Below are 13,652 nucleotides of genomic sequence, written 5' to 3'. Positions count from 1 at the left end.
GCAGCGCAATACTCAGAATGCTTGTTATTATTATCATTTTAAAATATCTGCAGTGTCTGCCTACAATAGAATAATCCATCTAAAAAAAAAAAAAAAAACACCTTTAGAGGCCATTTTTCCCCGCAAAGCGGGGGTTGGCCTTTTTCGGGGACCGTGGTTGTTGTTGTTTTTCGGTCCCCTTTTGGAAGCAATGTTTTACGGCCGGATGCCCTTCCTGACACCAACCCTTTTTGCCGCCTTTAACGACAAACAGGGAATTACCAGTGAACTGGTACTCAATTAGCCGACCTCGGAAGGAATGACAGGCTGAGTCAACCCCCCTGGCGTTAATTCAGCAATCGACCGGGATTACGAACCCAGCATCCTAGGATCCTAAGCCAGCACCCTAGCCACTAGCCCAACACCAGGGATTAGGTGTTGATCTAACCTAACTAACAACAACAACAACATCTAACAACAACAATAAGATCTAACAACAACATCTAACCTATACAATATTGAATTAATGATCTAAATATGCAAATTAATTTAACCATATGAAATTTGAGCCAGCTTGGTAAACATCAGGACATTGGGTGAACCCCGAGATAGTGCAAAAGCATCGACAACAAATGCCAAATGGAATCTAGTCAGAGCTGCCATTTAGTATTTCCATGAGGGCCTAGCAGGATGACCTGGAGGAAGCCTCTAAGCCATCTAGCCTGGGTTTGAATCCCGACCCAGCTATAAACTGTAATCCCAGTGTTTCACAGGCCGGGTGATTCATCAATGTGTGTGTCGTACCTTTGATGGTCGTTAAACTGGCATCCTGTCTGCTGGCATTATTTGGTGGATGCTCTAGATCCAAGAGTAGGCGAGCCATCGCCAGCACCCTGAACAAATCACAAATTCCTGCCCGAACCAGCAGAGGGCGCTGCACCTAACCAGCAGAGGATGCTGCACATAACCAGCAGAGGACGCTGCACCTAACCAGCAGAGCCACACCCTCAGCCAATGATGCACTGCACCTCACAAGCCACGCCCTCAGCCAATGATGCTACCTCGCAGCCTTGTGCTGCATTCTAATGAACGATTCGGCATTTTGCTATACAATGGATGAATTAACAAAGAACTTGTCAACACTTGTGGACTCCATGCACATAGTGTTAGGGCAATGATGAAAGTTTTCCAATTGGATTTTAGTTGCAGATTCTAAAGTGATCTTGGCAATATTTATCCATTAACTAATCCAGTTTAAAGTGCTATCTATCTATAATTCCAGTAATCTCTGTACGTCTGTACGTCTGTTTGTCTGTGACCGCTGTTTCTCGACAACCACGGGTCCGATATACTTTTAACTTGCCAGGTATATTGCTGGGGACCCGAGGATGTGCCTTTTCAAGGTTTCATATTAATCGGACAATTACTTACCGAGCTATGTCCAAAAAACGATTCAACCAATCAGAGAGCAGCGAACGATCGCGTGTGCCGAACGTGGCGAACACACTCTGCCTCGGATGGCACATTTGAGAGCGTATTCATTTATTTCACGTTTGCAAACTATGTTGGCGTTAAACTATGTTTTAAAACTAATAAAACCGAATTTGCGATTCATTCGCTTTCCTGCGCGTTTGTGCACGCGATGGCGATTTCTTTACCAAACTCCGGAAGCCGTTCGCTTTGGACCAAACCATTGCATGTAAATATAGGGGGGGGATTGTCACCGTACTCGCAAGCCGTTCGCTTTGGACCAAACCATTTCATGTAAATAGAGGGGGGGGATATAATTTTAGATATAGATATAGTACGGGCAATGCCCTAGTCTACATATAAAGTGCGTTACGTGGTCCTCCCGGTGACTACCTGGTCTCGGTGACCCCCGGACCGTGAGAGGAACTCCGCCAGAAAGATTTATTATGTATGCGCTTTCGTAACGCAATCAATATGAATTCCAACCAAGAAAAAACCCCACACCAAGGATCCGGAATAATCAATGATATATTCCCCGAGCAATCAACCCTCAACAATCAGCAATCAATAGTACAAAGATGTAAACTCATCTACATAAACTCTAAGATGGCCATCTTATACATTCCTCACATGAGCCCCACTGCCGACTCCCTCCGTGGTCAATGTCTCTCACAATGTCTCCGTACTCCTGTAGTTCGATCTCCGCACGTGGGCGGTTGAACGGACCCTTCCTGACGTGCTTTCACCGGGCACGTCCCGTACCGGGAACAACGGCTGCAGCGCACACCTCCTGGCCAAGCAAAGCGGGTAATGTAAAGCAGGCAAAGCCACACGCGGCTTGCCCAGCGCGCGCGGCCCCAGGTGCGACCCGTACGCGGCCTTGTAGACGGCGAGGCGAACTGTGCCAGCTGCTTGGTTTCGTGCACGAACCCACAGTGACTTGATGTGTCAAAGGGTAGTTACACGTCCCGGTAACTCCTCTCGCCAGACGGGCTTTGAAACGCCGATTCTCTTACGTTGCTCAATCGACACCCCTCGCGTCCGAGCTCGGCGAGGAAGAAAAAGAATCGTCGCGTCTCCAGGACCTCGTGTCTTTTCTTCTTCCGTTTCCGGTCTCCTTTTTCTCAGAAGGGCTCCTGACCCTTTAATCACAACAACCTTTAATCGACTACACATTGATAAGCAAAGCCCGGAATAGTAATTCACATACATTCACATAAATATGTAACACTCCCCCCCCTTCAAGAAAGAAAGTTTGAACCCAGCGAAAACTTTCTTTGCCGGCCAACTTGGATAAACAAACCAGATAACTCACCCCCCCCCCCCCCCAACTCATCAGTTCCCCCCGGGCACAGTCATCACTTAAAAATAAAGCAACAAAATTTCACACGATCCCCTAGATTAATTCCCTCTGGACCAAGCGTCAACCACTTGTAGTTTCTCTGGAATGACGGTTAAGAGGTGGTGACCAAAGCCCCCAAATTTAAACCTCTCTATAGCACTTTTTCGGGAGGCCCAGCGGAATATTCCCTACATGGACGCCTTAAGGAATGTGGAGTTCACGGTTAGTCCGGGGAGGAAAGTTCATTACATGGACGCCTTTAAGAATGTGGAGTTCACGGTTAGTCCGTGCAGGAAAGTTCACTACCTGGACGCCTTTAAGAACGTGGCGTTCACGGTTAGTCCGTGTAGGAGCCCCGGCTCGGCGGCTCCCCCGTATATAGTGCTTCAACTCTCCAGACTCCTAACCATTACGGTGGGACCCCTTGTCCCAGCCATTACCTGACTGGCGGTCTCTTTCTCGGCCAGTGCTCTGACATTCATTCTTTCGGGAGGTGCCGTAACTCTGGGAGCCTCCATAGTAATATCGGCTGCTGCCAACCCCAAAACTACTGCCAAGCTGTCCTCTTCTGTAGACCTCTCGACGCCTACGAAAGGCCTTCCCTACTGTTATGGTCCGACCCTCCAAATCCTTACCATTCCAATTCTTCTCTGCCTCCCTGGCGTCTCTTGTGCTTGCAAACGTGACAAAGCCGAACCCTCTTGACCGTTGCGTTTCCCTGTCTTTTACCACCCGCACTTCCACCAGCGGCCCATATCTGTTGAAGACAGAGGTCAGAACTTCTTCCTCTGTGTTGAAGTTCAGTCCCCCTACAAATAACTTGGAACTTTTGTTGCCATCCCGAGCTGGTGGGGTGTTATTTTCCCTGCTGTGCTCTTTACCAACCCTCGGGTTACCATAAATTTGCCCCCCGGCCAAATCATTCCCAATAATCACAGATACTCCCTCTACAGGAAGCGTGGCTTGTAAACCGACGGTGACCGGTCCTGACACCAAATCGGATTCCAAATGGATGACATGAAGTGGGGCACTAACACAGCCACCGATCCCTTGTAACCGAACACTATCACCAGTTGCGGTACTCTTTGACAATGGCAAAATGCCTTCAAGCATTAAGGATTGATGGGCTCCTGTGTCCCTCAAAACCCTAACCGGTCTTGGGTTAGTCAAGTCTCCCTGGAGTGAGACCAACCCCTCATAAATAAATGGTTGGTAACTCTTCTGTGGGCGATTTCTTACGTTTGCCATCGCATTCGGAGTTGTACTAGTCAGACTCCGCTCTGGGTCTTCCCTTTTCATGAGGTAACAACTGGACATCAAGTGTCCAGGTTTCTTGCAAAAAGCGCAAGTAGGCCCGGAGGAAAAACTCGTGGTCTGCCTCGGGCCCCCCGAAAAATAAGTTTGTCTTGGGCCCGCAGCCCTCTGATTTCGAACAGGTGGGGTATCCGCGTTGTCCCCATAATCCTCTCGAGGCCGCCGCCATGTATTGTCGTTCTCCGCACCTGCTGTTCCCCACCTCCCCTGCGGAGATCTAGGCGAGGAGTTAGGTTCGTGGACCCCTATCCGGTGTGTTAAGGCATAATCATCTGCCATGGTGGCTGCGTCCCACAACTTCGGTACTTTCTTTTCCTGCAGGTACACTTTGATGTCCTCGTGGACACACTGTTGAAATTCCTCCACCAGGATCAAGTCACGCAATGTTTCGAAGTCTTTCCCGACTCCTTTTGACTCACACCACCGATCAAACATGTTTTCTTTCACTCTGGCAAACTCCACATGGGTCTCACTCTCCCTCTTCCTGGCATTCCTGAATTTTTGCCGGTAAGCTTCCGGAACCAACTCATAGGCTTTGAGGATGTGCTTCTTCAATACCTCATAATCTGCACATTGGTCCATTGGTAGCGCCGAATAAATCTCTTGAGCTTTTCCCACCAGCACACTTTGTACTAGTATGGTCCAGGCCTCCTCCGGCCAGTTTAACTGTCGAGCCACTTTCTCAAAGTGTGGAAAAAATTTAGCGACTTCCTTTTCACTGAAGGGTGGAACCAGCCTCACATGTCTGCCCACATCCCAGGTGTTCTGGCTAGGTGTCGACCCCGTCAGTAAGGGTGGTCCCTCTCCCCATTCTCTCATTAACTCCAGCTCCTTGAATTTAATTTCTTGCTGTAGCTCCATGTCATGTTCCTTTAATTCCCTTTCCGCTTTTCTCTCCTCTGCTTCGAGGTCCCTTGCAGCTCTCCTCTCCTCTGCTTTTCTTCCTTCTAACCTTTCCTGGAGTTCTTGTTCCACTCTCCTTTCCTCTGCTTGTTTCTCTTCTCTCCTCTCTTCTGCTTTCCTTTCCTCTTCTGCTCTTTCCTTTTCTGCTTTCCTTTCTTCTTCTTTTAACCTTTCCTGGAGTTCTCGTTCCACTCTCCTTTCCTCTGCTTGTTTCTCTTCTCTCCTCTCTTCTGCTTTCCTTTCTTCTTCTTTGATCCGTTCCTGGCTCCGTAATTGCAACTCCAGTTTCCGGAGCTCAACGTCTTCTGGTTCTTCGGGTAGCCACTGCCAAGCTAACTCGTCCCATGTTCCTAATCCCACCATAGACTGTATCACCGTGGTCTGCAACTCTGCCTTCCTCAAATTAGTTCGGACCTCCAAGTTAAAATGTTTGGCCAATTTCAAGAGGTCCGACTTTAGTAACGCTCGGAACTGTGCCTCACTCGGGGTTACCGCAAAGTTCTGTGCCACAAACGCCATGGTGCCTATCGTTAACACCTGTTAACCTTCACCCAAGACTTTACCCCAATTTCCCCAAAAATTTACCAATTAATACTTAATTAATAAATTTTAATTAATAAAAATATTATTTTATACAATTTTAGATCCCGGACGTAGACCCAATTGCGAATCCGCAAATCGTAATTTGGACGAGCCCCCAATTCTGTTACGTGGTCCTCCCGGTGACTACCTGGTCTTGGTGACCCCCGGACCATGAGAGGAACTCCGCCAGAAAGATTTATTATGTATGCGCTTTCGTAACGCAATCAATATGAATTCCAACCAAGAAAAAACCCCACACCAAGGATCCGGAATAATCAATGATATATTCCCCGAGCAATCAACCCTCAACAATCAGCAATCAATAGTACAAAGATGTAAACTCATCTACATTAACTCTAAGATGGCCATCTTATACATTCCTCACGTGAGCCCCACTCCCGACTCCCTCCGTGGTCAATGTCTCTCACAATGTCTCCGTACTCCTGTAGTTCGATCTCCGCACGTGGGCGGTTGAACGGACCCTTCCTGACGTGCTTTCACCGGGCACGTCCCGTACCGGGAACCACGGCTGCAGCGCACACCTCCTGGCCAAGCAAAGCGGGTAATGTAAAGCAGGCAAAGCAACACGCGGCTTGCCCAGCGCGCGCGGCCCCAGGTGCGACCCGTACGCGGCCTTGTAGACGGCGAGGCGAACTGTGCCAGCTGCTTGGTTTCGTGCACGAACCCACAGTGACTTGACGTGTCAAAGGGTAGTTACACGTCCCGGTAACTCCTCTCGCCAGACGGGCTTTGAAACGCCGATTCTCTTACGTTGCTCAATCGACACCCCTCGCGTCCGAGCTCGGCGAGGAAGAAAAAGAATCGTCGCGTCTCCAGGACCTCGTGTCTTTCCTTCTTCCGTTTCCGGTCTCCTTTTTCTCAGAAGGGCTCCTGACCCTTTAATCACAACAACCTTTAATCGACTACACATTGATAACTGATAAGTTGATAACTGATAAGCAAAGCCCGGAATAGTAATTCACATACATTCACATAAATATGTAACAAGTGCCATAGGAAAGGTATGTAATGGGTTCTGTGGTTAAGGGGCTTTAAAGATCTCCTGTGCATTACGCTGTAATCTGAGGACATCATCAAATTAATCATATCTCTTCATATACAGTGAGAAAAGCAGAATGGATTTCTACAATGTGTTAATCGACACTATTATAATTTAATTTTAAAAGGTGCATACAATGGAATCGGGAAGAGATGTGATAAAGAAGGAAGTTTTGGAGGAGAAGAAAGAAAAAGGCCAAGGTTGGAACAAAACGGGAGTAAAGGGAAGGAAGGAAAAGGCCAAGGTTGGAACAAAACGGGAGTAAAGGGAAGGAAGGAAAAGGCCAAGGTTGGAACAAAACGGGAGTAAAGGGAAGGAAGGAAAGCAAGAAAGATATGGAACCTCAGGGAATGATGTCAAAATGTCAAAAATTGTGCCATTTTTGCAGGTAGATATGACACTTGTATTTCCAACAGGTAGAACGACTTTGAACAACACCTGTGACTATATCTGTAGTAATGACTTCTTTAGTTATTTGCAGGTCTCAACTCATTCAGGGAGCATTTTGCTAATTTACAATATATTTACTGATCCATAACAATGAGTTTCTTCTTCTTACTATTATTCACCAAATGTCTGTCTGTCTGTTCCCAGGTACCGCAAAAATGGCTGAATCGATCGCAACGAAATTTTGGGTGGGTAATCCTGGGAACCCCTGGAGTAAAATAAACTATATTGTTTTTCCAATTTTCCAATTTCCAATTTTTCCAATTTTCCAGTTTTTCCAAACACGATGGAATAATATTTACCGATATGAACAGTGATGTAGTTTTTATTGAAATTCTACAAATACTGTTTAGATTTTGATGATTTGCGTGTGATATGATTTAACGGATGTTTATATGAATCGTTTAAATTAAAAAACGCCTTCAATTTCTGATATTTTGCCTTTTCATTTGGGCCTCCCAATTGAAGCCCCACCCGTAGGGCGGGTACCGTTGCTTGTACCAATAATATAATTCTGTCCCTCGAGTGTTAATTGGAAACCAACACAGGTAGGAGTTCCCTGCATATACTGTATATCTGTATCAGTTTCATTAAAAACTGCAAATTATAAGGAGGACGCAGAACTCAGAAGTGTTCAAAGTTACCCCAAAAAAAATTACAAACCTCTTGCGTGAATTTTGGGATGTCATCGTTCCTGAAGTTTATTTCTTCCATCTTCTTTCACTAACAAAAAACAAAAAAAACAGATATATAAACCTTTTTCTTGAAAAAATATTGCTGGAATAGATCAGACAACCACACAGTCCTTGTGCCCACCGTCGAATTTTGAAGTTTGACTACCAAAAAAGAGGGCAAGTCGCCACTATATTTTTCAGTTACAATTATATATTGCCTGTATGAAAAAATGTGATGGACATTTGAATTCGGTAGCTAAACCCATTTTGGTGGCCATTTTCCAAAATGGCCGCCAATTTCATATTTCATCAATTTTCATATTTCATATCTCATAAATTTGGCCGTAACTTTTAATCGGCTGGTCTGAGGCACATGCTCCGCGACATAAGATATGTTCAGTATGTCATTTGGCATATTTTAAAGTAAACTAAAAGGAAATTGGTTAACTAGCTGTCGAGATAATTGAGAAAATATGTCACAAATGTGCAATTTCAATGCAAAAATGCCCAACAAAACCTGATATCATTGCAATATATATTACATTTTTTCATATACAAGCAACATGTAAGACTAGCTGAAAAATATAGTGGCGACGTGCCCTCGTTTTTGGTTAACAAACTTCAAAATTCGACGGTGGGCACAAGGACTATATATCTTTATATTTAAATATAAATGCATCTATCAAACCAGCAAAATATAATAGATGTGTTGTTTGTGTATTCTCAGGTATTGAGTGAATCCCAAGCCAACAAGACAAACCATGGCTGAAGCAGAATTGAAAGCGAAAAAAAGGAAATTGTCTCTCCAAACATGCATTATATGCACGAAAGCTTCACGACTGCATGAACTATCATCACCACAAGATGAACAATCATGGGTTGTTGATTGTTGAACAATCAACTTGATGATTGACGAACAATCAACGGACGCATACAAAATATTGCAGGCAGCCGCAAGGGTAAGGCAATTTGAACCAATTCTTAATTTGAAGCATGATTCAACTGGTATACCCACACTGCATTACCATAGACAATGCAGAGCACAGTTCACCCACAAAAAATCATTGACCAGTTTGTCAAAACAGGAAACATCCACAAAAGAAGACAATACCTCAAACCCAAGAGAATCATCACGACAAGTGCGCACCACACATGCGAGAGTCTACGACAAAATATGCATTTTTTGTCAGAAGACAACAAAGTATATGAGAGGTTCAAAGAGTCGTGAACCTTTGAAACAAGCTGTGGAACTTAGAGCAGACAAAACACTTCGCGAACTTGCAACCCAACGCCTAGATGAACGAATTCTTTCGATAACTTCACGGGACATCGTAGTGGCTGAAGCCCAATTCCACAGGACCTGTTACAGGACATATACAAGTCCACAGGCACAAAAACCTGCCCCAGAAGAGAACCCTTACCAAGAAATAGAGAAAGCCGCCCTTACGTCGCTATTTGCTCATATTCGGGATGATTTGTTTTCCAACCCACGCATTGTTCCTTTCACTGAACTTACTGCGCATGTAGTATCGGTCATAAAAGCACGGGGAATAGGAGAGGTCACAGATGCGACAAGGAACCACCTACGTAGAACTCTTGAGACTGAATTCGGAGAGTCCTTACATTTCTTCACAGTAGGTCGCCGAGTGTATGTTAGACCAGACAATTTGACGGCTGAATCAATCATGATTGACTACATACAATTATTGAAAAACAAACTGGACGCATACGAGATTTCACATGCCAACTTTACTGCCGCAACACTAAAATAAGTGAAGTAAACGAGCTACGATACCAAATGTTCCGTAGCAGAAGCGGGGAAATCGAGTCCGGACAGCTTTCCCCATGTGAGGACACACTTCGACAACACACACTTCGAGCAAACTACCAGGCTGCTATCTGGAGACGTAGTTTGATTAACTCCCCAGACATTCCCAATCCTATCGCAGGTCATGCATGGACATCAAGTGGAAACGGCATTCCAGTTATAAAGTGGATGACAGGTTCCCCAGCTCCAGAGGTCGTGACAAAGTCTCCTGCCTTGCAAGTGTGCTCGATCTTGCCGGCCATCTGACTGCACATGTATTATCAATGCACTCAAATGTACAGAAGCCTGCAAGCTGTTGACATGCTCCAACATGGTGAATGACAAAGAAGAATTTCTACAGGTTGAAAACGTTTCGTCGGATAGCGATGATGACTGAACACACATTGTTTACATATAAAGTCTGCAAGAACATCAGAGGCCTACACATATTCATCAATCAAAGGCATGCCTTCTAGATGGATCTACGTGGGAGATGCAGGTGGACTTGCACCAGAAGCTCGCCTTTCCAGATATTGTGCATCCAACCCTTCGGCCAGATGTTGTTATCTAGTCAACTCAGCGAAAGATCATCATCGTGATAGTTAGCAGTCCCATGGGAAGAAGGCTGCGAGGAGGCCTATGAGAGGAACAGTGCCAAGTACGCCGAGCTGATGGAGATGTGTCAACAGAGGGGCTGGAAGACATGACTATTCCCTGTGGAGGTGGACTGTCACGGATTCCCTGCGCAGTCATTTTAGAGGATGTGCCAAATGCTAGGTATTCGAGGAAGGCAGAGGAGGACAGTTATACGCAGACTAGGAGAGCAAGCAGGGAGGGCTAGGGTGGTCCAAAAATGCAAAAAAATCACTTTTTTTATCTGGATTTTGATACTCTATTGGATTATTGTTAGAAATGGTCCAAATCATTCACCCAAAAAATATTTTGCATCTGAGTCATCTATAAACTCATACACACTCAACATATAAATTTGTCATTTTGGTCAATTTTAATGACTTACAAAGACTTTAGAAATATTTTTTTCCTAAATAATTTCATTGATGGTACATACCCCTGTGAAGTCCTCATGGTCGAAACATGAGTCAGACATGTATGAACATGTTTCAAACATGTTTCAAGCATTGTCAAACATGTTTCGACCATGATGATTTCACACTCACAGGCGCAAGCGCATGCAAAAAGTCATGAACCACAAAATGGCTTCATACAATAGTGCATGTACTTTTCCACCTAGATTGCTATTGGATTGTTCTCATTTAGCCAAATTTGGTGAAAAACGCCATATTTCAATTGAAGTGTGTATGAGTTTCTAGATGGAATTGAGCGAAAATATTTGGTGGGTGAATGTTTTAGACCATTTCTAACAATAATCCAGTAGAGCATCAAAATCGGAGAGATCGATGTTTTTTGGACCACCCTAGGGAGGGCGTCATGCTGGTTATGGTATCGTCGCGAAGATCCCCATTGGAAGCCGCATAAAGACAAATGGGTCGAAACGTCCAGTGACAGTTGGCAACCATCTGATGATGTCAGCGGTGAAACAACAAGGGTAGTACGACGAGCAACCGGGGGCACACAACTCCCAGAAGTCAGACGATACAAGCCTGACCAGAGTACGAACAGACACCATCATCGGTAAGTGGATTATTATATCATCTATCTATAATTCCAGTAATCTCTGTCTGTCTGTACGTTTGTCTGTGACCGCTGTTTCTCGACAACCACGGGTCCGATATACTTTTAACTTGCCAGGTATATTGCTGGGGACCCGAGGATGTGCCTTTTCAAGGTTTCATATTAATCGGACAATTACTTACCGAGCTATGTCCAAAAAACGATTCAACGCAGCGAACGATCGCGTGTGCCGAACGTGGCGGGCACACTCTGCCTCGGATGGCACATTTGAGAGCGTATTCATTTATTTCACGTTTGCAAACTATGTTGGCGTTAAACTATGTTTTACAACTAATAAAAACGAATTTGCGATTCATTCGCTTTCCTGCGCGTTTGTGCACGCGATGGCGATTTCTTTACCAAACTCCGGAAGCCGTTCGCTTTGGACCAAACCATTGCATGTAAATAGAGGGGGGGGATTGTCACCACTCGCAAGCCGTTCGCTTTGGACCAAACCATTTCATGTAAATAGAGGGGGGGGATATAATTTTAGATATAGATATAGTACGGGCATGCCCTAGTCTATCTATAATTCCAGTAATCTCTGTACGTTTGTACGTTTGTACGTTTGTCTGTCTGTGACCGCTGTTTCTCGACAACCACGGGTCCGATATACTTTTAACTTGCCAGGTATATTGCTGGGGACCCGAGGATGTGCCTTTTCAAGGTTTCATATTAATCGGACAATTACTTACCGAGCTATGTCCAAAAAACGATTCAACCAATCAGAGAGCAGCGAACGATCGCGTGTGCCGGCGTTGCGAATGGACCAAACCATTCCATGTAAATAGAGGGGGGGGGTTCTGTGGTCGTTGCGAATGGACGAAACCATTTCATGTAAATAGAGGGGGGGGGGGATTGTCACTGTACTCGCAAGCCGTTCGCCGTTCGCTTTGGCGTTGCGAATGGACCAAACCATTTCATGTAAATAGAGGGGGGGGATATAATTTTAGATAGATATATAGTACGGGCATATATATAGTACGGGCATGCCCTAGTGTATATGAAATGACTGCAATCAAACGTATCATTCTTCACCTGAAGTAACATAAAATGGCTCTACGTTAAAATTTCTGTTTGCAAATGTCCCTATATATAACACACAACTTATAGATTTTATTCTTCATTACGTTTTTACGGTTTTGAAGAATGTTTTTTGGGGGTAAATTACCCTCAAAATGCACTGGCACAGGGAAACTCTCCACAAGCGCACAGCCTATTAATTAAATAATTAATGACAGCCAGCAATGAAAAATATTCAACCTTCCCCAAGCTGGGCAAGTTGAGCATTTTTGCATGAAAATTACACATTTTTTACATATTTTCCCAATTATCTCGACAGGTAGTGAACAAATTTCCTTTTAGTTTACTTTGAAATATGCCAAATGACATACTGAACATATCTTATGCCGCGGAGCATGTGCCTCAGACCAGCCGATTAAAAGTTACGGCCAAATTTATGAGATATGAAAATTGATGAAATATGAAAATGGCGGCCATTTTGGAAAATGGCCGCCAAAATGGGTTTAGCGACCGAATTCAAATGTCCATCACATTTTTTCATACAGGCAATATGTAAGGCTAACTGAAAAATATAGTGGCGACTTGCCTCTTTTTTGGTAGTCAAATTTTATGTGGCTCATGGACTAACAGCTTGCGAGAACGTTCACACTCTGGATCAAATTTGAAGATTTTGACTGGAAGATCACTAATATTACATTCATTAGCTTAACTTTTAATGCAGTATAATGTTCTTCCGCAATCAAATATATCAGTCATTATCCTGGCCAATAATTGTATTACTTCCAAATCTGATGATTGTAAATTAATCATTTAATTGGCTACTTGTTGGCTTAACATTTAAGAATGAGCCATTCGAGGTCGAATAATATGCTAAGAATTTTCTGTCGTGGTATTTTTACCACTGACTTCTGCTAGTAATAGCAGTAGTAGTAGTGGTGGTAGTGGTAGTCATGGTGCTAGTAGTAGTAGTGGTGCTAGTAGTGGTAGTGGTGCTAGTAGTAGTAGTTGCAGTAGTAGTGGTAGTAGTAGTAGTAGTAGTAGTAGTAGTAGTAGTGGTATTGGTGCTTGTAGTAGTGGTGGTAGTGGTAGTAGTAGTAGTGGTGGTGGTGGTAGTAGTAGTAGTGGGGCTAGTAGTAGTGGTGGTGGTAGTGGTAGCAGTACTAGTAGTAGTAGTAGTTGCAGTCGTAGTGGTAGTAGTAGTAGTAGTGGTGGTATTGGTGCTAGTAGTAGTGGTGGTAGTGGTAGTAGTAGTAGTGGTGGTGGTGGTAGTAGTAGTAGTGGGGCTAGTAGTAGTGGTCGTGGTAGTGGTAGTGGTGCTAGTGGTAGTGGTGCTAGTAGTAGTAGTGGTGCTAGTAGTAG

The 13,652-nt window shown here is 44.5% G+C and overlaps 1 protein-coding gene across 10 annotated transcripts in view; it reads right to left on the bottom strand.

Moving 5' to 3' along the window:
- The window catches only part of LOC137423079 (protein C-ets-1), a 105,745-nt gene that overhangs the window by 80,050 nt on the left and 12,043 nt on the right, over positions 1 to 13,652 (bottom strand). For 9 of the 10 annotated variants that reach the window (XM_078770560.1, XM_078770564.1, XM_078770547.1 and 6 more), the window contains exon 2: positions 7,761 to 7,820. In XM_078770560.1, coding sequence (XP_078626686.1) covers positions 7,761 to 7,811 — 51 coding nt within the window. In that variant the 5' untranslated portion in view covers positions 7,812 to 7,820. Of the gene's footprint in view, positions 1 to 7,760; positions 7,821 to 9,566; positions 9,850 to 13,652 lie in introns of those variants that run through there. The other variant, XM_068109875.2, reaches the window with a different exon arrangement.

The sequence above is a fragment of the Myxine glutinosa genome, chromosome 1, assembly GCF_964187855.1.
Source record: "Myxine glutinosa chromosome 1, kmMyxGlut1.1, whole genome shotgun sequence".
In the NCBI taxonomy this organism is placed as follows: domain Eukaryota; kingdom Metazoa; phylum Chordata; class Myxini; order Myxiniformes; family Myxinidae; genus Myxine; species Myxine glutinosa.
Note: the sequence above shows the minus strand (reverse complement) of the source record. Positions and strands in the feature narration are given on the sequence as shown.